The 25,859-nt window shown below is 44.7% G+C and overlaps 2 protein-coding genes and 1 long non-coding RNA gene across 3 annotated transcripts in view; all 3 read left to right on the forward strand.

The window, feature by feature from the left end:
• Positions 1–3,767: 3,767 nt before the first annotated feature.
• On the forward strand, positions 3,768–12,703 carry LOC123491443 (low affinity immunoglobulin gamma Fc region receptor III-like; the record flags this gene model as incomplete). Its single annotated transcript, XM_045222225.1, has 5 exons — positions 3,768–3,780; positions 10,930–10,995; positions 11,220–11,540; positions 11,634–11,912; positions 12,438–12,703. Coding segments are annotated over exons 1-5 (945 nt in total), but the record flags the coding sequence as incomplete, so codon positions are not given.
• Positions 12,704–22,190: 9,487 nt separating this feature from the next.
• LOC123491364 lies at positions 22,191–22,515 on the forward strand. Its single transcript, XR_006661300.1, has 3 exons — positions 22,191–22,239; positions 22,348–22,372; positions 22,458–22,515. It is a non-coding gene; the product is annotated as an uncharacterized LOC123491364 (long non-coding RNA).
• Positions 22,516–22,528: 13 nt separating this feature from the next.
• The window catches only part of LOC121571608 (low affinity immunoglobulin gamma Fc region receptor II-like), a 51,829-nt gene continuing 48,498 nt past the window's right edge, over positions 22,529–25,859 (forward strand). Inside the window, exons 1-4 of the mRNA XM_045222226.1 lie at positions 22,529–22,535; positions 23,023–23,085; positions 23,212–23,271; positions 23,406–23,468. Of these exons, the coding sequence (XP_045078161.1) occupies positions 22,529–22,535; positions 23,023–23,085; positions 23,212–23,271; positions 23,406–23,468 (193 nt within the window). The remainder of the gene's footprint in view (positions 22,536–23,022; positions 23,086–23,211; positions 23,272–23,405; positions 23,469–25,859) is intronic.

Below are 25,859 nucleotides of genomic sequence, written 5' to 3' on the forward strand. Positions count from 1 at the left end.
CGTAAAAGGACCAAGCAGCGTGTCCAGGAGCAAGACAGCTGGACATGGGAGGAAGCGCCTGGTAAGGAGATCGAGAGGCTGGCGATGGCCCAGGTGGGCAAATCGTGGTCCTGGGAGGACATGCTCGGGGGCAAGGGACCTTGGGGGAAGATCAAGGCCCTGGCGAGAGAGGAGCAACGGTGTCAGCAGGGCCATCATCGTTGGAAGGACGAGAGGCAACCCCAAAAAGTTTTTTGGGGGGGCACATGGCTTAGGCGGCTGGGCAGCAGGAGGCTGCCACAGGGAGATGTGGAGAGAAGGCGATCGGATTACGGGAGCCATTGGCGAGTAGAGGGAGGGAAGTTGTTGTGGCACGGCGTGAGAGACTGATGTGTGTTACCAGTCCGGTCCGGCCCGTTCCTGATCCCCAGTTAAGGCCAGTGGTGTGTGTTCCCGGTACGGACCGACCTGTTCCTACTCCACGCATCAGGCCCACGGTGTGCGTCGCCAGCCCAGCCCGGCCTGTTCCTGCTCCACGCACCAAGGATACGGTGTGCGTCGACAGCCCTGCCCGGCCTGTTCCTGCTCCACGCACCAAGGATACGGTGTGCGTCGACAGCCCTGCCCGGCCTGTTCCTGCTCCACGCACCAAGGATACGGTGTGCGTCGACAGCCCTGCCCGGCCTGTTCCTGCTCCACGCACCAAGGATACGGTGTGCGTCGACAGCCCTGCCCGGCCTGTTCCTGCTCCACGCACCAAGGATACGGTGTGCGTCGACAGCCCTGCCCGGCCTGTTCCTGCTCCACGCACCAAGGATACCGTGTGCGTCGACAGCCCTGCCCGGCCTGTTCCTGCTCCACGCACCAAGGATACGGTGTGCGTCGACAGCCCTGCCCGGCCTGTTCCTGCTCCACGCACCAAGGATACGGTGTGCGTCGACAGCCCTGCCCGGCCTGTTCCTGCTCCACGCACCAAGCCCACGGTGTGCGTCGCCAGCCCAGCCCGGCCTGTTCCTGCTCCACGCACAGAACCTACGGTGTGCGTCGCCAGCCCAGCCCGGCCTGTTCCTGCTCCACGCATCAAGCCCACGGTGTGCGTCGCCAGCCCAGCCCGGCCTGTTCCTGCTCCACGCACAGAACCTACGGTGTGCGTCGCCAGCCCAGCCCGGCCTGTTCCTGCTCCACGCACCAAGGATACGGTGTGCGTCGACAGCACTGCCCGGCCTGTTCCTGCTCCACGCACCATGGATACGGTGTGCGTCGACAGCCCTGCCCGGCCTGTTCCTGCTCCACGCACCAAGGATACGGTGTGCGTCGACAGCCCGACCCGGCCTGTTCCTGCCACTCGCACCAAACTGACGGTGCGCGTCGCCAGCCCGGTCCGGCCTGTTCCTGCCACCCGCACCAAGTCTACGGTGCGCGTCGCCAGCCCGGTCCGGCCTGTTCCTTCTCCCCGCACTAGCCCTGAGATGCGTGTCCTCAGCCCGGTACCTCCAGTTCCGGCACTACGCGCCAGGCCTAAGGTGCGCCTCAGACGGCCAGAGTCTGCCGTCTGCCCAACGGCGCCTGAACTGCCCGTCTGCCCAACGGCGCCCTGAACTGCCCGTCTGCCCAACGGCGCCTGAACTGCCCGTCTGCCCAACGGCGCCTGAACTGCCCGTCTGCCCAACGGCGCCTGGACTGCCCGTCTGCCCAACGGCGCCTGAACTGCCCGTCTGCCCAACGGCGCTTGAACTGCCCGTCTGCCCAACGGCGCTAAAGCCGCCTCGTCTGTACTGAACCTGCAAAGCCGCCCGTCTGCCATGAGCCTTCAGAGCCGTCCGCCAGACCGGAGCCGCTAGAGCCTTCCGCCAGACAGGAGCCGCTAGAGCCTTCCGCCAGACAGGATCAGCCAGAGCCTTCCGCCAGACAGGATCAGCCAGAGCCTTCCGCCAGACAGGATCAGCCAGAGCCTTCCGCCAGACAGGATCAGCCAGAGCCTTCCGCCAGACGGGATCAGCCAGAGCCTTCCGCCAGACAGGATCAGCCAGATCCGTCAGCCAGCCATGAGCAGCCAGATCCGTTAGCCAGCCATGAGCAGCCAGATCCGTCAGCCAGCCATGAGCCGTCCAGCCAGGATCCGCCAGAGCCGTCCAGCCAGGATCCGCCAGAGCCGTCCAGCAAGGATCCGCCAGAGCCGTCCAGCCAGGATCCGTCAGAGCCGTCCAGCCCGGATCCGCCATTCAGTCCGGAGCTGCCCCTCAGTCCGGTGCTGCCCCTTAGTCAGGTACTGTCCCTTAGCCCGGTGCTGCCCCTTAGTCCGGTGCTGCCCCTTATCCCGGTGCTGCCCCTTATCCCGGTGCTGCCCCTTATCCCGGTGCTGCCCCTTAGTCCGGTGCTGCCCCTTAGTCTGGTGCTGCCCCTTATCCTGGTGCTGCCCCTTCTCCTGGTGCTGTCCCTTAGTCCGGTGTTGCCCCTTAGTCCGGTGCTGCCTCTTAGTCCGGTGCTGCCCCCTTAATCCAGTGGGGTTATATTGGAGGGTGGTCATTTGGAGGAGGCTACGTAAGCAGGTAGTGACTATGGTGGGGTGGGGACCACGACCAGTGCCAGAGCCGCCACCATGGACAGACGCCCACCCAGACCCTCCCCTAGACTGTATGCTGGTGCGCCCGGAGTTCGCACCTTTAGGGGGGGGTACTGTGCTTCTGGCTCCATGGACTTTATATTTGAGCCAGGGTGTATTTTGATTTGTTGGGGTTTGGTGTTGTATTTCTAGGTTTGCCTTTCTGTTGGTTGTATTTCTAGGTTTGGTCATTGACTCCCAATCGGAGGTAACGAGTGTCAGCTGTCGGCTCGTTATCTCTGATTGGGAGCCATATTTAATCTGTATGTTTTCTTGTTGGGTTTGTGGGTTTTTGTTCCATGTTTCTGTCAGTGTTACAGAGGACTTCACTATCGTCATTTGTTGTTTTTTCGTGGTTGCTTTATTAAATAAAGTTATCATGTTCACTCCACGCGCTGCGTATTGGTCCGCTTCTTCAGACGATCGTGACACTCATGATCATTGATGCCCCACGAGGTGAGATCTTGCATGGAGCCCCAGACCGAGGGTGATTGACCGTCATCTTGAACTTCTTCCATTTTCTAATAATTGCGCCAACAGTTGTTGCCTTCTCACCAAGCTGCTTGCCTATTGTCCTGTAGCCCATCCCAGCCTTGTGCAGGTCTACAGTTGTATCCCTGATGTCCTTACACAGCTCTCTGGTCTTGGCCATTGTGGAGAGGTTGGAGTCTGTTTGATTGAGTGTGTGGACAGGTGTCTTTTATACAGGTAACAAGTTCAAACAGGTGCAGTTAATACAGGTAATGAGTGGAGAACAGGAGGGCTTCTTAAAGAAAAACTAACAGGTCTGTGAGAGCCGGAATTCTTACTGGTTGGTAGGTGATCAAATACTTATGTCATGCAATAAAATGCAAATGAATTACTTAAAAATCATACAATGTGATTTTCTGGATTTTTGTTTTAGATTCCGTCTCTCACAGTTGAAGTGTACCTATGATAAAAATGTATGACCTCTACATGCTTTGTAAGTAGGAAAACCTGCAAAATCGGCAATGTATCAAATACTTGTTCTCCCCACTGTATACAGTGTATCATAAGGCCTTATGTATTTCTTTGAGGGCCTAGTTACAATTAGGAGATTCTGAAATGTGTAACATGCAGTTGTAGGAGTAGTGATCAAACAAGCTCATATGTCGAATTTCTATTTTCTTGATTAAAGAGAAGAGTTAAAAATTGATTTGTGAGAATGATTTATGCCTGTGAGTAGAAAGTATACTCTTTTGCATTAGGATTAAGTGCTTGCCAGGCATCAATTAGGTTGTAATCACAGAGTATATGCTGGAGAGCCTTGGTTGCGTGTGGATTGTTGTTGGTCTTATTTGATTTGTCCGCATGTCCAAAATGGCATGCATGTCTGTCCCAATATCCAGATGGAATTCAGTTAATTCAAAAAAAAAAAAATGCTGTTCACAGAATAAAAAAAATATTCTACCTTTTTGCATAGCTTGAGTGCCTTGTATTTAGAGTGCATTGTAGTTACCTCCCATGACTGTATTTGTTAGCCACAGAGACATGGTTGTTGTATTGAATAGTTTTCAGTACTGTAGCCTTCACCAAGTGAGTGTCTAAGTGAATGTTATCTTTAAAATTAAACTCATTATGACAACACATTACATATATCATAAAACCTTTGAGGGCCTAGTTACACCCTAACACACTGGTCTGAAACTCCTGGTTTACAGACCACATCAAGCCTGCAAGTCACATTATGCTGGCTTGGAAAGCGATGTGTAATTCCTATTGGAATCCAGCCAGAGTTAGGATATCCAACTATTTGAACTTTTAATAACACGCAACCTGCATTCAGAATGACTGTTGGGGTAGGGAAGATTGATTACTGAGCCTGCCTAAATTATATAAACTGGAACAGCCATATCTGTAATGTGTGAAATAAATCGAACTACTAACAGATTGGATTAGTTTGATTGGTTGATTAATCTTATGCTACACAAACATAGATAACATACAATTTTCTAAAGTACATGCAAATACACAGGTATTGAGACAAACCATTCTGAAAATCAACCTGCAATAGAGCATGCTGGAATAATGATCATGATAATGATTGGCGTGGTTTTGAGTTGTTTTCAGCAAACAGGAATTTGTAATTTTACTCAACAAGCTTATTCAAATACAACCGACTTCAATTAGAGTTTGTTGATTGATGACACTAACACATTGGCTCAAATTCTTGTCCTTTTTAAGTCCACTCAACTTGCATAATAACGCTAATTAATCAGTTGGTTAAGTTTGATTTTATCTAGAGCGCAGTGAATGAAATTAAAAAGCTGAGGAACTTTACATTAGGGCACTTGTTTGTCATAGTTGAGTGGTCATGGTTTGCTGTCTTCGTCTTTAGCAGTGTGTGTTTGTGAAGGAAGGCTCTGTGTGAAGCTGTCTTTTCCCTCTGTGATCAGAGAGAGACAAATAGAGAATGGTTGTAGTCATATGCAAAAACCGGTGAAAACCTAGTTGCTGGTATGATAAGTACACATGAAAAGGTGTGCAGGGATTTACGTCCTTTTAAGAGAGAAGAATTGACAATGTTCTTTCAGCATACATATTCTGTAGTTCACTTATTCATTTCTCTTTTACATTCAATCTATCACTGTGATCACTACTTTCTTGGGTTATTACTTTGAACAGTTGACAGACCTACCTTGTTTGTGCTGTAACTCAAGAACATCTACATGCAGTTGACCTCCAAATAGCTACAACATAAACCAAATGATAAATATGCCATGAAGTCAAACCTTTGACACCTCTCCTAGTGACATTAAAGATTGGACTGAAAATGTCAACATGACCAGGTATGGTATATGCAATATTGACTTCACTTTTTGCACAAATATGTTATTATCCACAAAATTCCTTCCTCAGATATATACAATAGTTCTCTCTTCCACCCACAGAAACACCACAGTGTTGATGTGTCCATTTATTTTACAGTAAGAGGAAGTTGTGTAAAGATGAACATGACATCAGATTCTATTTTTTTCTGTTTCTCTTTAAGCATCTGTACCTTTCTAATTCGGTCAAAGCCCCATTAACAAAATCTCTATGCACCATAGTGCTGTCAGTCTTCTGTAAACCACATACAGATTGGACTTCTACTGATATGAACCCATACAGAAGTGGTCCATGTCTGTACTAATACATAGAGAGAGGAAGGAATAAGACGGCAGACCCAGTAGACTGAGGGGTTATGTTGTTGCTATGTGACCGATGACCACATTAGCTTCAATATTGTGATCCACAAGTATGTGGAGTAGTTACAGGCTGTCCTGAAGGGGGCGATAAGAAACCCCAGATGTTTACCTTGTTTCTTCACGCAGAGTGTCTCAATCTACACTCTACAACAAACCACTTAGATATTTTTAAAGGTAAATCGTTTAAATATATATATTCATGTATTCAACATGTAATGATTTGAAGCAAAATGAAACTCTACACTTTAACCTGGAAATCCAGTTCCCCAGTTATAGCTTTGAAACTCCTCCCATCTCTGGTCAGTGGTAATAAATTCCGCTTAGCTCTGCCACTGATGTACACACACACAAACCACACAACACACACACACAACACACACACACACAAAAAAACACGATACAGTACATGAACAATAACCCTGAGGCACATCACATAAACAGACAAATTGAAATACAACCATAAACAACACAATAACAAACATATCTATGTAGACAGTATCTAACTAAACATATTCCTCATAATTGAGGGGGTGGCAGAAGATGTCCATTTCCATTGTGGAACAACTGAGGTTAGCTGGCTAGGCTTGCCACCTGACAGCTGAGCAAAGGTTTTAGGGGAGGCCTACACTATCTATCTATCTATCTATCTATCTATCTATCTATCTATCTATCTATCTATCTATCTATCTATCTATCTATCTATCTATCTATCTATCTATCTATCTATCTGTGCATGGTGCAGCATAAAACAAACATCTGCACATTCTGATATAAAACCACAAGCTCTGATCTCATCAATTCAGGTCTCTAAGGAGCGAGTGTGAGACCATGTAGCCAACTAGAAGGAGAAGTTGGTCAGAATATAAACACGCTATCAACTGCTACTATTTTTTCTCACAATCTTTTGACATTTCTCTTGAATCTTTTTCTTTCTGTTTTTCTGTGTGACGGTGAAGAGGTGTGATCTAAGCAGACTGTCATCATATAGGAAGTAGAGTGGTTTGTCAGAAGGACTGTATTTGTATAGAAAGTAACTTGTCTGTGGGGACAGAATGGAGCACACCTTGCTCTGTTTGCTACTATGTACAGCGCATTCAGAAAGTATTCAAACCCCTTTACTTTTTCACATTTTGTTACGTTACAGCCTTATTCTAAAATTGATTATATTGTTGTTTTTTCCTCATCAATACCCCTTAATGACGAAGCAAAAACAGGTTTAGACATTTTTACACATTTATTAAAAATAAAAAATGGAAATATCACATTAACATAAGTATTCAGACCCTTTACTCAGTACTTTGTTGAAGCACCTTTGGCAGCAATTACAGCCTCGAGTCTTCTTGGGTAAGACGCTAAAAGCTTGGCACACCTGTATTGGGGAGTTTCTCCCATTTTTCTCTGCGGATCCTCTCAAGCTCTGTCAGGTTGGATGGGGAGCGTCGCTGCACATCTATTTTCAGGTCTCTCCAGATATGTTAGATCGGGTTCAAGTCCGGGCTCTGGCTGGGCCACTCAAGGACATTCAGAGACTTGTCCTGAAGCCACTCCTGCGTAGTCTTGGTTGTGTGCTTAGGGTCATTGTCCTTTTGGAAGGTGAACCTTCGATCTGGAACAGGTTTTCATCAAGGATCTCTCTGTACTTTGCTCCGATCATCTTTCACTCGATCCTGACTAGTCTCCCAGTCCCTGCCGCTGAAAAACCAGGCCAGTACCATAAAGGCCTGATTGGTGGAGTACTGCAGAAATGGTTGTCCTTCTGGAAGGTTCTCCCATCTCCACAGAGGAACTCTGGAGTGCTCTCAGAGTGACCATTGGGTTCTTGGTCACCTCCCTGACCAAGGCCTTTGTCCCCCGATTGCTCAGTTTGGCCGGGCGGCCAGAACTAGGAAGAGTCTTGGTGGCTCCAAACTTATTCAATTTAAGAATGATGGAGGCCACAGTGTTTTTGGGGACCTTCAATGCTGCAGAACATTTTTGGTACCCTTCCACAGATCTGTGCCTCAACGCAATCCGGTCCTGGAGCTCTACGGACAATTCCTTCGACCTCATGGCTTGTTTTGCTCTGACATGCATTGTCAACTCTGGGACCTTATATAGACAGGTGTGTGCCTTTCCAAATCATGTCCAATCAATTGAATTTACAACAGGTGGACTCCAATCAAGTAGAAACATCTCAAGGATGATCAATGGAAACAGGATGCACCTGAGCTCAATTTCGAGTCTCATAGCAAAGGGTCTGAATACTTATGTAAATAAAGTTTTTTTATATTTTTTTATATACATTTGCAAAAAATTCTAAACCTGTTTCCACTTTGTCATTATGAGGATTTTAATTTATTTAATCAATTTTAGAATAAATAAACTGAGTTAGTGTGTTTGTTTATGAACACTAATTACCTGATTTACTAAGCCTTTAAGAGAAAAAGGAATAAGACATTGTTTTTTGTCCCTTGTTGAGAAAACAGTGTAAAAGGAAGTTGCCGCAGGTATGGTTTAGATATGAAGTAAGAATGTGACCACCCTACATTGATGTTGTATCTCTGTGAGAACCTGAGCTTGTTTAGCCGATGCCATGCAGACATGGTTAGTGTGGTGGTGTGTATTTAACCAGGTCATCACTCAGTAACTAAAGATTGACGCTAACTCAGTGCTTGCAAAATGTGCTGTCAATGACAATGAATACAAAATGCAATATTTGTTGGATGTGTTGTAGTATCAAGTTGTGGTTATTGTAAATGTTTGAGGGTTCCTTTGCTACAGTTATAGTAAACTGTGTAAAGAGATTAATGAGTGGTGTTGTCGTGTTTTTGGTCTCTGTACTCTCTGTGTGTGCAGAACATGGGAAGTCAGTGGCCATTTAAAGCTGCAGTCCGTAATTCAAACTACCACAAAAAGCTCACAATGCCACTTGTTGTAGTATACGGCTGAGGGGTGGTTCTAAGGAAATTTGTGTGGACGTGTTTAACTATACTTGTGGGGACCAGAAGTCCATTTTGGTGGTCCACACATGGTCAAATGCTATTTCTAGGGGGTTTAGAGTTAAGGTTAGAATTAGTGTTAGGGTTAGAATTAGGTTTAAGGTTAAGGTTAGGTTTTTTGGGTTAGGGTAATGGTACGGGTTAGGGTTAGGTTTAGGTTAGGGGTTAGGGGTTAGGGAAAAAAGGATTTTGAATGGGACTATATTGAATGTCGCCACAAAGTTAGCTGCGCAAGACTGTGTGTGTGAAGACATGACTGTATATGTCAGTATTCTGATGACTATATCTTGGTAAGTCAGACAGTTCAGACTGCATACTGTATGTTCAGAAATGACAACTTATGATATGGTCATGTTGTGATAAATGCTGATCAACATTATTTTACATTCTAAGGTGTATGATTATATTTATTTACTGTGGTGTGTCTGTGCAGAGAGACCTGTGGCTGTTCTGAACCTCCAACCCAACTGGCCCCACGTATTCTGCGGAGAGACTGTCACTCTCAGATGTGACTTACAGGGAGTAGAAGAGAATGAGTTTTTAAAACAGTGTTAGGAAGTTGGTCTACGCGAATACAGAGCCTGAGTACAGAATCTGTCCTGCAAAGTTCTATATACAGTGGGGGAAAAAAGTATTTAGTCAGCCACCAATTGTGCAAGTTCTTCCACTTAAAAATATGAGAGAGGCCTGTTATTTTCATCATAGGTACACGTCAACTATGACAGAAAAATGGAGAATTTTTTTTCCAGAAAATCACATTGTACGATTTTTATTTAATTTATTTGCAAATTATGGTGGAAAATAAGTATTTGGTCACCTACAAACAAGCAAGATTTCTGGCTCTCACAGACCTGTAACTTCTTCTTTAAGAGGCTCCTCTGTCCTCCACTCGTTACCTGTATTAATGGCACCTGTTTGAACTTGTTATCAGTAAAAAAGACACCTGTCCACAACCTCAAACAGTCACACTCCAAACTCCACTATGGCCAAGACCAAAGAGCTGACAAAGCTTGGTTTGAAGAAATCAACTGTGGGAGCAATTATTAGGAAATGGAAGACATACAAGACCACTGATAATCTCCCTCGATCTGGGGCTCCACGCAAGATCTCACCCCGTGGGGTCAAAATGATCACAAGAACGGTGAGCAAAATCCCAGAACCACACGGGGGGACCTAGTGAATGACCTGCAGAGAGCTGGGACCAAAGTAACAAACCTACCATCAGTAACACACTACGCCGCCAGGGACTCAAATCCTGCAGTGCCAGACGTGTCCCCTGCTTAAGCCAGTACATGTCCAGGCCCGTCTGAAGTTTGCTAGAGTGCATTTGGATGATCCAGAAGAGGATTGGGAGAATGTCATATGGTCAGATGAAACCAAAATATAACTTTTTGGTAAAAAACTCAACTCGTCGTGTTTGGAGGACAAAGAATGCTGAGTTGCATCCAAGAACACCATACCTACTGTGAAGCATGGGGGTGGAAACATTATGCTTTGGGGCTGTTTTTCTGCAAAGGGACCAGGACGACTGATCCGTGTAAAGGAAAGAATGAATGGGGCCATGTATCGTGAGATTTTGAGTGAAAACCTCCTTCCATCAGCAAGGGCATTGAAGATGAAACGTGGCTGGGTCTTTCAGCATGACAATGATCCCAAACACACCGCCCGGGCAACGAAGGAGTGGCTTCGTAAGAAGCATTTCAAGGTCCTGGAGTGGCCTAGCCAGTCTCCAGATCTCAACCCCATAGAAAATCTTTGGAGGGAGTTGAAAGTCTGTGTTGCCCAGCGACAGCCCCAAAACATCACTGCTCTAGAGGAGATCTGCATGGAGGAATGGGCCAAAATACCAGCAACAGTGTGTGAAAACCTTGTGAAGACTTAAAGAAAACGTTTGACTGTGTCATTGCCAACAAAGGGTATATAACAAAGTATTGAGAAACATTTGTTGTTGACCAAATACTTATTTTCCACCATAATTTGAAAATAAATTCATAAAAAATCCTACAATATGATTTTCTGGAGAAAAAAAAATCTAATTTTGTCTGTCATATTGATGTGTACCTATGATGAAAATTAAAGCCCTCTCTCATCTTTTTATGTGGGAGAACTTTCACAATTGGTGGCTGACTAAATAAAAAAATTCCCCACTGTACCTGTGAAGGTCTTCAGAAAAACAATGGTTTAAAACACTCAGAGTCATCTAATGCTATACAATTGACCGTGTTAGGTAAGTCTTTTTTTATGGGATTGCAAGAGAAAGAGACAGAATAGTGAGAAAAATACAAAAGGGATGAGGTCAAATAGCAGACAGTGAGATCAATGATGGAACTAAACTTAGTTTGATTTTGGTGTAAGGAACAATACCATGATAAGAAAATGGGTAAACATTTTATACTAAAATGATTTAATTAAAGAACAAACATTTTAATTGTGTCATATCCTTTATAACAGATAAACCCCAAGCTGTCCTGAGTGTCTCTCCTCAGTGGCTGAACCCTGGAGACTCAGTTACTCTGAGCTGTGGGGTTAAAGAGTCATCTACAGGCTGGAGGTTCTTCTGGTGCCGAACTGTTCCCTACAGAGCTGGGTTACCCTCCCTATTGGACAAGTCCTACTCTGTAGAGCCTCTATCTGGCAATGGGACTACTGAAGACTCCGACACTCTGATCCCTGCTGGTCCTAATCACACAGGAGGATATGTGTGTAGAGCTGGGAGAGGAGACCCAGTCTATGACACACTCTACAGTGAACCTCAGTTTCTCTGGTCAGGAGGTAACTAACTGCATTGAAACTGCATTTATTCACATTTAAGTCATCCTCATGTGTATATATAACTATAAGTTTGACTTTTTCTCTTTGTTTCAGACCTGCATCCTTCAGTGTCTCTCAGAATAAGACCCAACAGAACTCAACACTTTACATCAAAGTCTCTCTCACTAAGCTGTGAGGAGAAGGGGAACTCTACTGGATGGAGACTGAAGAGATACAGAGAGAGAGGAGTGGAGTCAGGGTGTGGCTCTAACTGGGGATCAATGGCAGGGTCCACATGTACCATCAGGTCCACACTTGAAAAGGACAGTGGAGTGTACTGGTGTGAGTCTGCATCAGGAGAGTACAGTAATGCTGTCAACATCACAGTGGATGGTACGTTGTCACGTTCGTTTAATGACGGGACAGACCAAGGCGCAGCGTGATATACGTACATGTTTATTAAACCAATAAACACTCGACAAAACAATAAACGAAACGAAACGTGAAGTCCAAGGTAGCACACAAAACATACCTTACAAGGATCAAGATCCCACAACCCACTAGTGCCAATAGGCTGCCTAAGTATGATCCCCAATCAGAGACAACGAGCTACAGCTGCCTCTGATTGGGAACCACACCGGCCAACATAGATCTACACATAATAGATCAATACATAGAAAACACTACAAAGAATATACACACCCTGACTCAACATATAAGAGTCCCCTGAGTCAGGGCGTGACATACGTCTATTATACAATATTCACTAACCTTTTTTACATTTCAATGTATGATAATGATGTTCAATTCTGAAACTGAATGAATGTATCTCATATAAAATGCAAGCTCATAAGACATTAATATATTGTGAGTGATTACTCTAGATTTACAGTTTTATTTATATATTATGTTACACAGCTGGTGCTGTGATCCTGGAGAGCCCTGCCTATCCCATGACTGAGGGAGACTCTGTGACTCTGCTCTGTACAAATAGATATCAGGAAACAAACCCAAACCCCAAGGTTGATTTCTACAAAGATGGAGTACTCATCAGGAATGAGACCACAGGAGAGATGACCATCCCTGCAGTATCCAAGTCAGATGAAGGCTTCTATAAGTGTAAATCTAATGAAGGAGAATCACCAGAGAGCTGGGTGACTGTGAGAGGTGAGAAGAGCAGTGTGTGTGTGTGTGTGTGTGTGTGTGTGTGTGTGTGTGTGTGTGTGTGTGTGTGTGTGTGTGTGTGTGTGTGTGTGTGTGTGTGTGTGTGTGTGTGTGTGTGTGTGTGTGTGTGTGTGTTGATGGTAAAACATGTGTTTTGATAGTCCCTCCAGGTTCGGTTGTCTCCATCTCTCTGCTGTCCAGGCTGCTGTGTGGTCTACTGGTGGTGTCTCCCTTTCTACTGGTGTCTATCATGCTGATGGTGAAATGCTGCAGGGCTCAAGGTGACCACTTTATTTCAGTGCGTATCTACAAGAAGCTTATCCAGCTTGATATTCTCCTTCTTTATGTCATGCTCTTGTATTACTGTTATCAAGTAATGTTGAATCAAATTGTTCATTTCAAATGTAAATAGACAAAGTGCCCAGTGGCAGCTATTTCTGTTAAATGTCTTCTATGGAAATGTTCTTCCCCCAGAAAAGGCAAACTAACATTTTCATTACTTCTGAAGGATTACATTTTAGTGCTGTGCAGTTGAACGAGCAGTTGAATCAGTTTAACTCTAATGCTACTCTCCATCTGTTATATTCCTATAGGCATGTGTTCAACAACCAAATCTCCTCAAGATGAGTTACGATCTGATGATATCATCGAACAGGCCAAATCATCCGTGTGATCATTACAGTATGAACTGTGAGCTGAATGACCATTTTTATGATTTTAAAGTTTTTGACAATGCCTTGCCATTGATTTATGATAGCGTTTACTGAGTCAAATATCATTGAATGAAATTTTACAAATACTAAATGCTATGATTTAGCAAGTTGACGTTTTCAGCTTTTGGTATCTTGTATGCTTTGTTATTGTTGATTGTTGTTAATATTCTTGAAATATTACACTTACCCCTCTTTGATTTCAGTTTGTTGATTGAAAAAGAGTGTAGTGCCTGTTTTGTTTAAAAGTAGAATTTGTTGTATTTTTTTAATATGTTGTATTTTAGATAATGTCATGCTTTTTACATGCAGGTGCATATCTGTTTTATGTGAATATTTTCTGGGACTAAAGGTGGGTTTATACTTGGTTGGCCGACCTACTATAACAACTTTAACTGTTATGTTGGAACATGTATAATTTGTTTTTAATTCAATGAATGCTTATTTTCATTTACATTTTCCATACTTTCTACTTCTATGTCTATATGTTTTTTATAAAATGTTATTTCTTCAGTAGTTGTTATAGGAGCCAGATGAGTGTTCCACTATTGAACTTGAATAAAGAGGGTGCACATTGTCTTACATCAGATAGCACGACGATTCTGCCTGACAAGAGTCGCATAGGAGTGACGCCACCTGACATAAGACAATGGAGGTTGTGTTGCATTTTGTATTTTGTATTAATTCTCATTTGTCAAATAAAAAGTGATGATTCCCCACATCGTTGTATTGCTTTGAAATATAATTTAATTTAAGGACATATTCCTTTTACTCTCTGTATTGCTGAGTTGAAACAATGCATTTACATCTTTAACATTCCTATACATTTCTTATTATGTAAAGCAACACTTTTTAACAAAATCTCTATACACCATATTGCTGTCAGTCTTCTTAAACCACTTTCAGATTTGACTTCTACTGATATGAACCCATACAGAAGTGGTCCATGTCTGTGCTAATATGATGACATAGAGAGAGGAAGGAATAAGAGGGCAGACCCAGTAGACTGAGGGGTTATGTTGTTGCTATGTGACCAATGACCATATTAGTTTCTATATTGTGATCCACAAGGATGTGTAGTAGTTACAGGCCTGTCCTGAAGGGGGCGATAAGAAACCCCAGATGTTTACATTAGTATACCCACTGAAGGTGAAGTCTCTTAACTGCTTTCACCTGTAACATTTCTCTCCACATGTTTGTTTCTTCACACATGTTGTACGTGTCCCACACTCTACACTCTACAACATATTTTTAGAGGTAAATAGTTGACAAAAATGGATTCATGTATTCAACATGTAATGATGTGAAGCAAAATGAAACTATACACTTTAACCTGGAAACCCGGTTACCCAGTTCCAGCTTTGAAACTCCTCCAATCTCTGGTCAGTGGTAATACATTCCACACAGCTCTGCCTCTGATGAACACATACACACAAATAAATGTGTGTGTGTGTGTGTGTGTCTGTATGAAGTTCTGTCTGTGTGAAGAAGTCCATTTCCTTTGTTGCACAACTGAGGTTAGCTGGCTAGGCTTGCCACCTGACAGCTGAGCACAGGTTTGAGAGGAGGCCTACACTATCTATCTATCTATCTATCTATCTATCTATCTATCTAGTATAATATGAATAGACTATAAACCGCTACTCTTTTTTCTCAGACTTTTTACATTCCTCTTGAATCTTTCTCTCTCAGTTTTTCTGTGTGACTGTGAAGAGGCGTGATCTAAGCAGACTGTCATCACATAGGAAGTAGAGGGGTTTGTCAGAAGGACTATAGTTCTAGAGAAAGTCACTTGTCAGTGGGGACAGAATGGAGAGCACCTTGCTCTGTTTGCTACTAGGTAAGTACTGAGTTAGTGTGTGTTTGTGTGAACACTAATTACCTGATTTACTAAGCCCTTAAGGTAAAAAGGAATAAGACATTCATGGAAATGAAGACAGTTTCAAGCTTTAACTTTGTTTTTTTGTATCCCTTATTGAGAAAACATTAGTAAACGGCACTAAAAGGAAATTGCAGCAAAATATGGTGTAGATATTGTGACCATAATAAATCAAATATGGTGTGATATTGATGTTGCATCACGGTGAGAACCTGAGCTTATAGAGATGATGCCATGCAGACATGGTTAGTGTGGTGGTGTGCGTTTAGCCAGGTCATCACTCAGGAATTAAAGATTGACGCTAACTCAGTGCTTGCTAAATGTGCTGTCAATGCCAATGAATACAAAATGCAATATTTGTTGTATGTGTTGTAGTATCAAGTTGTGATTATTGTAAATGGTTGTGGGTTCCTTCGCTACAGTTATAGTAAACTGTGTTAAGAGATGAATGAGTGGTGTTTTGGTGTTTTTGGTCTCTGTACTCTCACTGTGTGCAGAACATGGGAAGTCAGTGGCCATTTATAGCTGCAGTCTGTAATTCAAACTACCTTAAAATGGCCACCCTGCCACTTGTTGTGGTATACGGCTGAGGGAAGGGGCTAAGGAAATTCATTCATCTACATTGTTCACAATAATTATCATAAAATAAACATATATTTTGGGTTATGATGGAATAAGACTTGAATTGCTGTGATTCATTTAGTAGTGTAGAAATCTATGTAGAAAACGCAGATTGCATCTTTAAAATAAAGCACAGGATGGATTTGGTAAACAGTAACATGAAAATGGAATGTAGTTATTTATTTCAAACTAATATTGGAGTAATGTGACTTTCTTTGTTGTAGTGCTGAGTATACACATCTACTCTGGACACTCTGAAGATGATGATGGTAGATATTTGTACACTTGATCAAGCCTTCATCTCTTAATGCTTCATTTTATTTCTTTGTGCTGTTTAAAGCTGCTTTTGAATAGACATATTTTGTGTTTTGAGTGTCTCAAAATAACATTTGTAAAGCAATTTTATCATGCTGGTTTTATTTTGAGCAGGACAGGCAAAGGCTGATCTGACCATACACCCCAAATCCTCACAGATATTCAGTGGAGAGTCTGTTACTCTCAGATGTAACATACAGAGGGGAGAAGTCACTGACTGGGAATACACATGGCGCAAGGATGGTGTTGACCCTCTCAGTAGGGAACATGAATATGAGATCAGTGAGGTTAAGATGTCAGACAGTGGTGTCTACAGGTGTCTCGGTCTACATATTGAACATAAGAAGTATTCTAAGTGGAGTGATACAGTCAGACTGACGGTGACAGGTAAGTCATCTTATCTCTCATTCACATCAGTGCCTCCATGCCCATAACCACTTGACATTTGGCCCCATTTTAAGGATGCTATATTGTCGTTTAAAAAATGTCAGCCTACCATTGCTGTTCAGATTCCTCCATTAATTCTTCCTCATTTCATTTGATAATTGAAGAAATATGGGGTAAGAGCATACTTTTAACTGATTGGTGCACTAATTGCATTTGTCTTCATTTAACTGTTTCCTCAGCTCTGCCTACAGCCTCAGTGAAGATAGTCACTACCCAGGAACCACTGTACTCCGGAGACACAGTCAAGCTGCAGTGTGACATATCAGACTACACAGACTGGACGTACCACTGGTTAATAAATAAAGAACAGCTTTCCAGTCACACCAGTAAAACCACCACCATCTCTCTCTCTGATCAGGCTGTTCAGTACCAGTGTGAGGGGACAAGGACAAGACGGCCCCAGAAGTCATATCTCAGCCCATCTCTCCACATCAGCGTCACTGGTGAGCTAATTATTTATCTTCAATCACTATCTGGACATTCAAAAAATCTGAGCCAATGAGGGTTCATCTAATTACATATATACAGTATACACTGTAAATTGAAACTGAATAGAGTGAACATACCCCTAAAATCTGCTTTTATCAAAACTTAACTGCGACAGCTAAATAATTAAAAATGGCCAAGCATGTATCCAGATGTTTTGATATTCTGCTCTCTGTTTTCTTAGCTCTGCCTGAAACTACACTGACCGTAAATTCAAACCCTGCATACACTGGAGAGACAGTAACTCTGACGTGTTCAGTGGGGTCTGACAATGACTGGAGCTATACATGGTACAAAGACAACACTAAGAACGTAGTGACCTTGTCTGGCAGACACACTACAACAGGAGCCACCTTCACCATCAGTAGAGCTGCTGAGTCTGACCAGGGTCTCTACTGGTGTCAGGGAGAGATCCAGTCCCGATCCATATCATCAATCATCAGTGATCCTGTCACTATCACTGTGAAAGGTGAGTTACTTTGTTTTGTGTTTTTTATCATACAAATGGACACTATTTATATTGAGTAAATCATGTATACATGATCCATGTACTGTTGAAGTCGAAACTTTACGTACACCTTCGCCAAATACATTTAAACTCAGTTTTTCACAATTGCTGACATTTAATCCTAGTAAAAATTCCCTGTCTTAGGTCAGTTAGGATCACCACTTTATTTTAAGAATGTGAAATGTCAGAATAATAGTAGAGAAAATTATTTATTTCAGCTTTTATTACTTTCATCACATTCCCAGTGGTTCAGAAGTTTACATACACTCAACTAGTATTTGGTAGCATTGCCTTTAAATTCTTTAACTTGGGTCAAACGTTTTGGGTAGCCTTCCACAAGCTTCCCACTATAAGTTGGGTGAATTTTGGCCCATTCATCCTGACAGAGTTGGTGTAACGGAGTCCGGTTTGCAGGCCTCCTTGCCCGCACACGCTTTTTCAGTTCTGCCCACAAATGTTCTATAGGATTGAGGTCAGGGCTTTGTGATGGCCACTCCAATACATTTATATTTACATTTTAGTCATTTTGCAGACGCTCTTATCCAGAGCGACTTACAGTTAGTGAGTGCATACATTTTCATACTGGCCCCCCGTGGGAAACTTGACTTCGTTATCCTTAAGCCATTTTGCTACAACTTTGGAAGTATGCTTGGGGTCATTGTCCATTTGGAAGACCCATTTGCGACCAAGCTTTAACTTCCTGACTGATGTCTTGAGATGTTGCTTCAATATATCCACATATTTTTCCTTCCTCATGATGCCATCTATTTTGTGAAGTGCACCAGTCCCTCCTGCAGCAAAGCACCCCCACAGCATGATGCTGCCACCCCCGTGCTTCACGGTTGGGATGGTGTTCTTCGGCTTGCAAGAGCCCCGTTTTTCCTCCAAACATAACAATGGTCATTATGGCCAAACAGTTCTATTTTTGTTTCATCAGACCTGAGGACATTTCTCCAAAAAGTATGATCTATGTCCCTATGTGCAGTTGCAAACCGTAGTCTGGCTTTTTTATGGCGGTTTTGGAGCAGTGGCTTCTTCCTTGCTGAGCGGCCTTTCAGGTTATGTCGAAATAGGACTTGTTTTACTGTGGATATAGAAACTTTTGTTCCTGTTTCTTCCAGCATCTTCACAAGGTCCTTTGCTGTTATCCTGGGATTGATTTGCACTTTTCGCACCAAAGTACGTTAATCTCTAGGAGACCGAACGCGTCTCCTTCCTGAGCGGTATGATGGCAGCGTGGTCCTATGGTGTTTATACTATTGTTTGTACAGATGAACGTAGTACCTTCAGGCGTTTGGAAATTGCTCCCAAGGATGAAGCAGACTTGTGGAGGTCTACAATTTTTTTTCTGAGGGCTTGGCTGATTTCTTTTGATTTTCCCATGATGTCAAGCAACGAGGCACTGGGTTTGAAGGTAGGCCTTGAAATTCATCCACAGGTACACCTCAAATTGACTCAAATGATGTCAATTAGCCTACCTTGACATCATTTTCTGGAATTTTCCTTGATGTTTAAAGGCACAGTCAACTTAGTGTATGTAATCTTCTGACCCACTGGAATTTTGATACAGTGAATTATAAGTGAAATGATCTGTCTGTAAACAATTGTTGGAGAAAATACTTGTGTCATGCACAAAGTAGATGTCCTAACCGACTTGCCAAAACCATAGTTTGTTAACAAGAAATGTGTGTAGTGGTTGAAAAACAAGTTTTAATGACTCCAACCTAAGTGTATGTCAACTTCCGATTTCAACTGTATAAATGAATAGTTACAGTACTTCCTACAGAAGTAAGATCATACGTTGGAGAGATTTGTGCTCTGAGTGCATTTGTCTTCATATATAACTGTGTTTCCACAGCTCTGCCTACTGCCTCAGTGAAAGACTCTCCACAGGGTCCCGTCTATTCTGGAGAGACAGTCACTCTGCAGTGTGACATATCAGACTACAGAGACTGGACGTACCGCTGGCACAGAGACAACCAACTGCTTCCCAGTCCGCCCAGTGAAACCATCACCTTCTCTCTCTCTGACCAGGCTGGTCAGTACCAGTGTGAGGGGACAAGGACAAGACGGCCCCAGAAGACGTATCTCAGCCCATCTGTCACCATCATTGTTGCTGGTGAGTTTAAAAACAATACCATCACTTACTTAAATGTTGAGAAGGATAAGATCTTCATAATATTCTATTCTGTGAAAGTCTTTTTATAAACAACATTTTTAGGAAAAAAACAGAATCATATTTTCAATTCACACCAAATCAAGTCAACATACACCCATAATGGACTTTTATAGTATGAAAACGTTCCAACAACAACTAAATCTTTGGATATTGCTAAGCATGTATCCAGATCTTTAAATTATGCTCTTTTCTCACAGCCCTGCCCAAAGCTACACTGACCATAAATCCAAACCCTGTGTACACTGGAGAGACAGTAACTCTGACGTGTTCAGTGGGGTATGACAATGCCTGGAGCTATACATGGTACAAAGACAACACTAAGAAAGTAGTGCCCCAGCCTGACAGACACACTACAACAGGAGCCACCTTCACCATCAGTAGACCTGCTGTGTCTGACCAGGGCCTCTACTGGTGTCAGGGAGAGATCCAGTCCAGAACCATATCATCAATCATCAGTGATCCTGTCAATATCACTGTGATTGGTGAGGAATTGTGTGTGTGTGTGTGTGTGTGTGTGTGTGTGTGTGTGTGTGTGTGTGTGTGTGTGTGTGTGTGTGTATCTGTGTGTGTGTAGACATCACTGTATATGTCAGTATTCTGATGACTAGATCTTCGTAAGTCAGACAGCTCAGACTGAATACTGTATGTTCAGAAATGCCAACTTATGATATGGTCATATTGTGATGAATGCTGATCAACATTATTTTACATTCTTAGTTGTGTGATTGTATTTATTGTCTGTGGTGTGTCTGTACAGATAGACCTGTGGCTGTTCTGACCCTCCAACCCAACTGGCCTCAGATATTCAGTGGAGAGACTGTCACACTCAGATGTGACATACAGGGAGGAAAAGGGATTGAGTATGCTTTTTATAACAGTGGGAAGTCGTTCTACTCGAAAACAGAGCCTGAGTACAGAATCAGTCCTGCAAAGAATGGTCTATATACCTGTGAAGGTCTTCAGAAAATCAATGGCTTAAAACACTCCGAGACAAGTAATGCTATACAATTGACCGTGTTAAAGAGTCATCTACAGGCTGGAGGTTCTTCTGGTACCGAACTGTTCCCTACAGAGCTGGGTTACCCTCCCTATCGGACAGGTCCTGCTCTGTAGAGCCTCTATCTGGCAATGGGACTACTGAAGACTCCTACACTCTGATCCCTGCTGGTCCTAATCACACAGGAGGATATGTGTGTAGAGCTGGGAGAGGAGACCCAGTCTATGACACACTTTACAGTGAACCTCAGTTTCTCTGGTCAGGAGGTATCTAACTGCATTGAAACTGCATTTAACCACATTTAAGTCATCCTCATGTGTATATATAACTATAAGTTTGACTTTTCCTCTTTGTTTCAGACCTGCATCCTTCAGTGTCTCTCAGAATAAGACCCAACAGAACTCAACACTTTACATCAAAGTCTCTCTCACTGAGCTGTGAGGAGAAGGGGAACTCTACTGGATGGAGACTGAAGATATACAGAGAGAGAGGAGTGGAGTCAGGGTGTGGCTCTAACTGGGGATCAATAGCAGGGTCCACATGTACCATCAGGTCCACACTTGAAAAGGACAGTGGAGTGTACTGGTGTGAGTCTGCATCAGGAGAGTACAGTAATGCTGTCAACATCACAGTGGCTGGTATGTCTATTGTACAACATTCACTAACCTTTTTTACATTTCAATGTATGATAATGATGTTCAATTCTGAAACTGAATGAATGTATCTCATATAAAATGCAAGCTCATAAGACATTCATATATTGTGAGTGATTACTCCTGATTTACAGTTTTATTTATATATTATGTTACACAGCTGGTGCTGTGATCCTGGAGAGCCCTGCCTATCCCATGACTGAGGGAGACTCTGTGACTCTGCTCTGTACAAATAGATATCAGGAAACAAACCCAAACCCCAAGGTTGATTTCTACAAAGATGGAGTACTCATCAGGAATGAGATCACAGGAGAGATGACCATCCCTGCAGTATCCAAGTCAGATGAAGGCTTATATAAGTGTAAATCTACTGAAGGAGAATCACCAGAGAGCTGGGTGACAGTGAGAGGTGAGAAATCGGTTTTGATCACATTACCTTTTCATAATATCTGTGGTCATCAGTGATTTGTATTGTTAAAAAGCATACTGTAGGTTTGGAGTTGCAAGCTCAGGCTGGTCATCTGATCTCAAGTTAGATGTCAAATATATAATGTATCTACAGAATTGTTTCACTTTGTCCACTACTTTATTTATTTTCTATAACTACCTCAGAGTCTGATGGTGATTTGCTGTTCTCTCTCCAGGCATAACTCCTGGACCCTCTACATAAGTCCTAGTAGTAGTGGTTGTGGGACTGGTTGTTGCTGGTGTTCTGCTGGCCATTCTCCTGGCACTGCTGTGTCGATATAAAAACGCCAAAGGTGAGACTTTTATCAATTCTCATTTAACTTGTTTAAGAGACAAATGTCTCATTTCAAAAGTTCAAAACAATAATGTCCAGATATAATTATATGCATTTTTCATTACAGGTTCCTGTTGTAACAGGAAATTCTCGTGAGTACACATGTCTTTCAACTACGTTCCTTTTCATACAATAAAATATCATCTGTGTGTTTCATGAGTATCTCTCTCCATGTAGGCCCCCCCAGCCACACAGCACCAACCTGGACCCCCAACAGGACCAAGGATCTACCCAGGGCCAGGCTCCTGATGCTGGGTACACACGTCTTCAGCATGGTCAGTCTCTCAGCCCAGATCACTGTAACTCTCCTCTCTCTGTAACTTCATCCACTGACTTTTCACCATCCACTTTGTGTTAAACATGTTAATGTACTCTGTCCCTAGGCAATCTGAGGGATAACTAACCAATTCATCTTTCTCTCTCTTCTTTGACCAATTGGTGGCGCTAACATCTACGGTACAATCACTCCCTCAGACAATAATGACAATGGTACTGTTAATGTATGTTAAGTTTAGCATGAATACAGTATAGAGTTGTTGTTGCAGTTGTTCTTCATATGTTTAATATGACTAGCATACTAAGACTAAGTAGAGATATTAGTGTATTACCTGTATGTTTCAGATGCTGCTGCTGCTACTGCTGGACCAAGTGATGTGATGTACGTGTTTTTTACTCATCAAATTTGATACAAACTTACAAATTATCTCCTCGTCCTCCTCTTCCTTCCCCTCCTCCTCCTTAGAAAAGCCAGCTGTTCCAAAAGAAAATCCAGTCTATTCTGAGGTCAAGACAGGGAAGGCCACAGGTAAGACCCATTCTACAGGTCGGCAGTCAGTGAAATCTAAATGTACAATTTTGGAATTTCAATGAAGATGCAGAATATGCAATAAGCTATTTCCTTAATTTGTTGACTGGATATTTCCATTTTCAGCAGCAACTGGACATGCTGAGGTTGACCTTAAACAGAAGGCCAAAGCCAAGAAGAAGAAAGGTAAGACTAGAAATCCCTCCTTCCATATTCCCCCTATCATAACCTCACACCTATTTGACCCCATATTGACTAGCTGTATATTATTATGTATATAACTGTTCTATTATTCTGATGTTTATCCTCACCCCTTACAGAAACAGAAACCCCACCTGAGGCAGATTCGGTCTATTCTCAAGTGAAGCCATTCACAGCCCCAGGTAAGACTAATAGCCATATTGTCACGATCGTCTGAGGAAACGGACCAATACGCAGCGCGTGGAGTGAACATGATGACTTTATTTAAATAAAAGCAACCACGAAAACAACAAACAAATGACGAATGTGAAGTCCTACGGTACACTGACCAAAAGGAACAAAAACCCACAATACCCACGAGAAAACACACAGTATAAATATGGCTCCCAATCAGAGATAACGAGCCGACAGCTGACACTCGTTACCTCCGATTGGGAGTCAATGACCAAACCTAGAAATAAACGTGACAGAAATGCAACCATAGAAAATCACCCAAAACCCAACAAAACACAATACACCCTGGCTCAAATGTAAAAGTCCCGGAGCCAGAGTGTCACAGTACCCCCCCCTAAAGGTGCGAACTCCGGGCGCACCAGCATACAGTCTAGGGGAGGGTCTGGGTGGGCGTCTGTCCATGGTGGCGGCTCTGGCCCAGGTCGTGGTCCCCACCCCACCTTAGTCACTATCCGCTTCCGTAGCCCCCTCCACATGACCACCCCCCAACTAAACCCCACTGGATTAAGGGGCGGCACCGGACTAAGGGGCAGCACCGGACTAAGGGGCAGCACTGGACTAAGGGGCAGCACCGGACTAAGGGACAGTACCTGACTGAATGGCGGATCCTGGCTGGCTGGCTCTGGCGGATCCTGGCTGGACGGCTCTGGCGGATCCTGTCTGGCGAAGGCTCTGGCTGATCCTGTCTGGCGGAAGGCTCTGGCTGATCCTGTCTGGCGGAAGGCTCTGGCTGATCCTGTCCGGCGGAAGGCTCTGGCTGATCCTGTCTGGCGGAAGGCTCTGGCTGATCCTGTCTGGCGGAAGGCTCTGGCTGATCCTGTCTGGCGGAAGGCTCTGGCTGATCCTGTCTGGCGGAAGGCTCTGGCTGATCCTGTCTGGCGGAAGGCTCTGGCTGCTCCTGTCTGGCGGAAGGCTCTGGCTGATCCTGTCTGGCGGAAGGCTCTGGCTGATCCTGTCTGGCGGAAGGCTCTGGCTGCTCCTGTCTGGCGGAGAGCTCTAGCGGCTCCGGTCTGGCGGACGGCTCTGAAGGCTCATGGCAGACGGGCGGCTTTGCAGGCTCAGTACAGACGGGCAGTTCCTGCGGCGCTTGGCAGACGGACAGTTCAGACGGCGTTGGGCAGACGGGCAGTTCAGACGGCGTTGGGCAGACGGACAGTTCAGGCCCCGTTGGGCAGACGGCAGACTCTGGCCGTCTGAGGCGCATCGTAGGCCTGGTGCGTGGTGCCAGAACAGGAGGTACCGGGCTGAGGACACGCATCTCAGGGCTAGTGCGGGAGAAGCAACAGGGCATGCTGGACCCTGGGGACGCACCGTAGGCCTGATGCGTGGTGCCGGAACTGGAGGTACCGGGCTGAGGACACGCATCTCAGGGCTAGTGCGGAGAGAAGCAACAGGGCATGCTGGACCCTGGGGACGCACCGTAGGCCTGATGCGTGGTGCCGGAACTGGAGGTACCGGGCTGAGGACACGCATCTCAGGGCTAGTGCGGAGAGCAACAACAGGACGCACAGGACTCTGGGGACACACAGGAGGCTTGGTGCGTGGTGTAGGCACTGGTGGGAAAAGGGCTGGCGACGCGCACCGTTTCCTGGTGCGAGTGGCCGGAACAGGCCGGGCCGGGCTGGCGACGCGCACCGTATCCCTGGTGCGAGTGGCCGAACAGGCCGGGCCGGGCTGGCGACGCGCGCACCGTATCCCTGGTGCGAGTGGCCGGAACAGGCCGGGCCGGGCTGGCGACGCGCACCGTATCCCTGGTGCGAGTGGCCGGAACAGGCCGAGCCGGGCTGGAGACGCGCACCGTACACTTGGTGCGAGGGGTCGTAACAGGCCGGACCCTACTGGAGGCACACACCACTGGCTCTATCCCGGGAACTGGAACGGGCCGGACCGGACTGGCAATACACCCCAGTACCACTCGCCGTGCCTCTACATCTCCTTTCCCTACTTTGCCCAGTGACCCCGTAACCTGGTTGCCCCTTTGAATATGCCCCTTCTCTGCCTCCGTCAGCCCTGTGGTAGCCTCCTGCTGCCCAGCCGCCCAAAGCCATGTGCCCCCCAAAAAACTTTTTGGGGTTGCCTCTCGACCTTCCGACGATGGCCCTGCTGACGCCGTTGCTCCTCTCGCCGTCGCCTCTCCACCGCTTTCGCTCCATGGACGGCGATCCATCCCATCCAGGATCTCCTCCCAAGTCCAGGACCCCTTTCCGTCCAAAATCTCCTCCCATGTCCAGGAAGCCTTTGGAGCTGGGTCCTGTTGCCGCTTGACACGCTGCTTGGTCCTTTGATGGTGGGTTTTTCTGTCACGATCGTCTGAGGAAACGGACCAATACGCAGCGCGT

Source organism: Coregonus clupeaformis, chromosome 8 (genome assembly GCF_020615455.1).
Source record: "Coregonus clupeaformis isolate EN_2021a chromosome 8, ASM2061545v1, whole genome shotgun sequence".
Taxonomy (NCBI): Eukaryota; Metazoa; Chordata; class Actinopteri; order Salmoniformes; family Salmonidae; genus Coregonus; species Coregonus clupeaformis.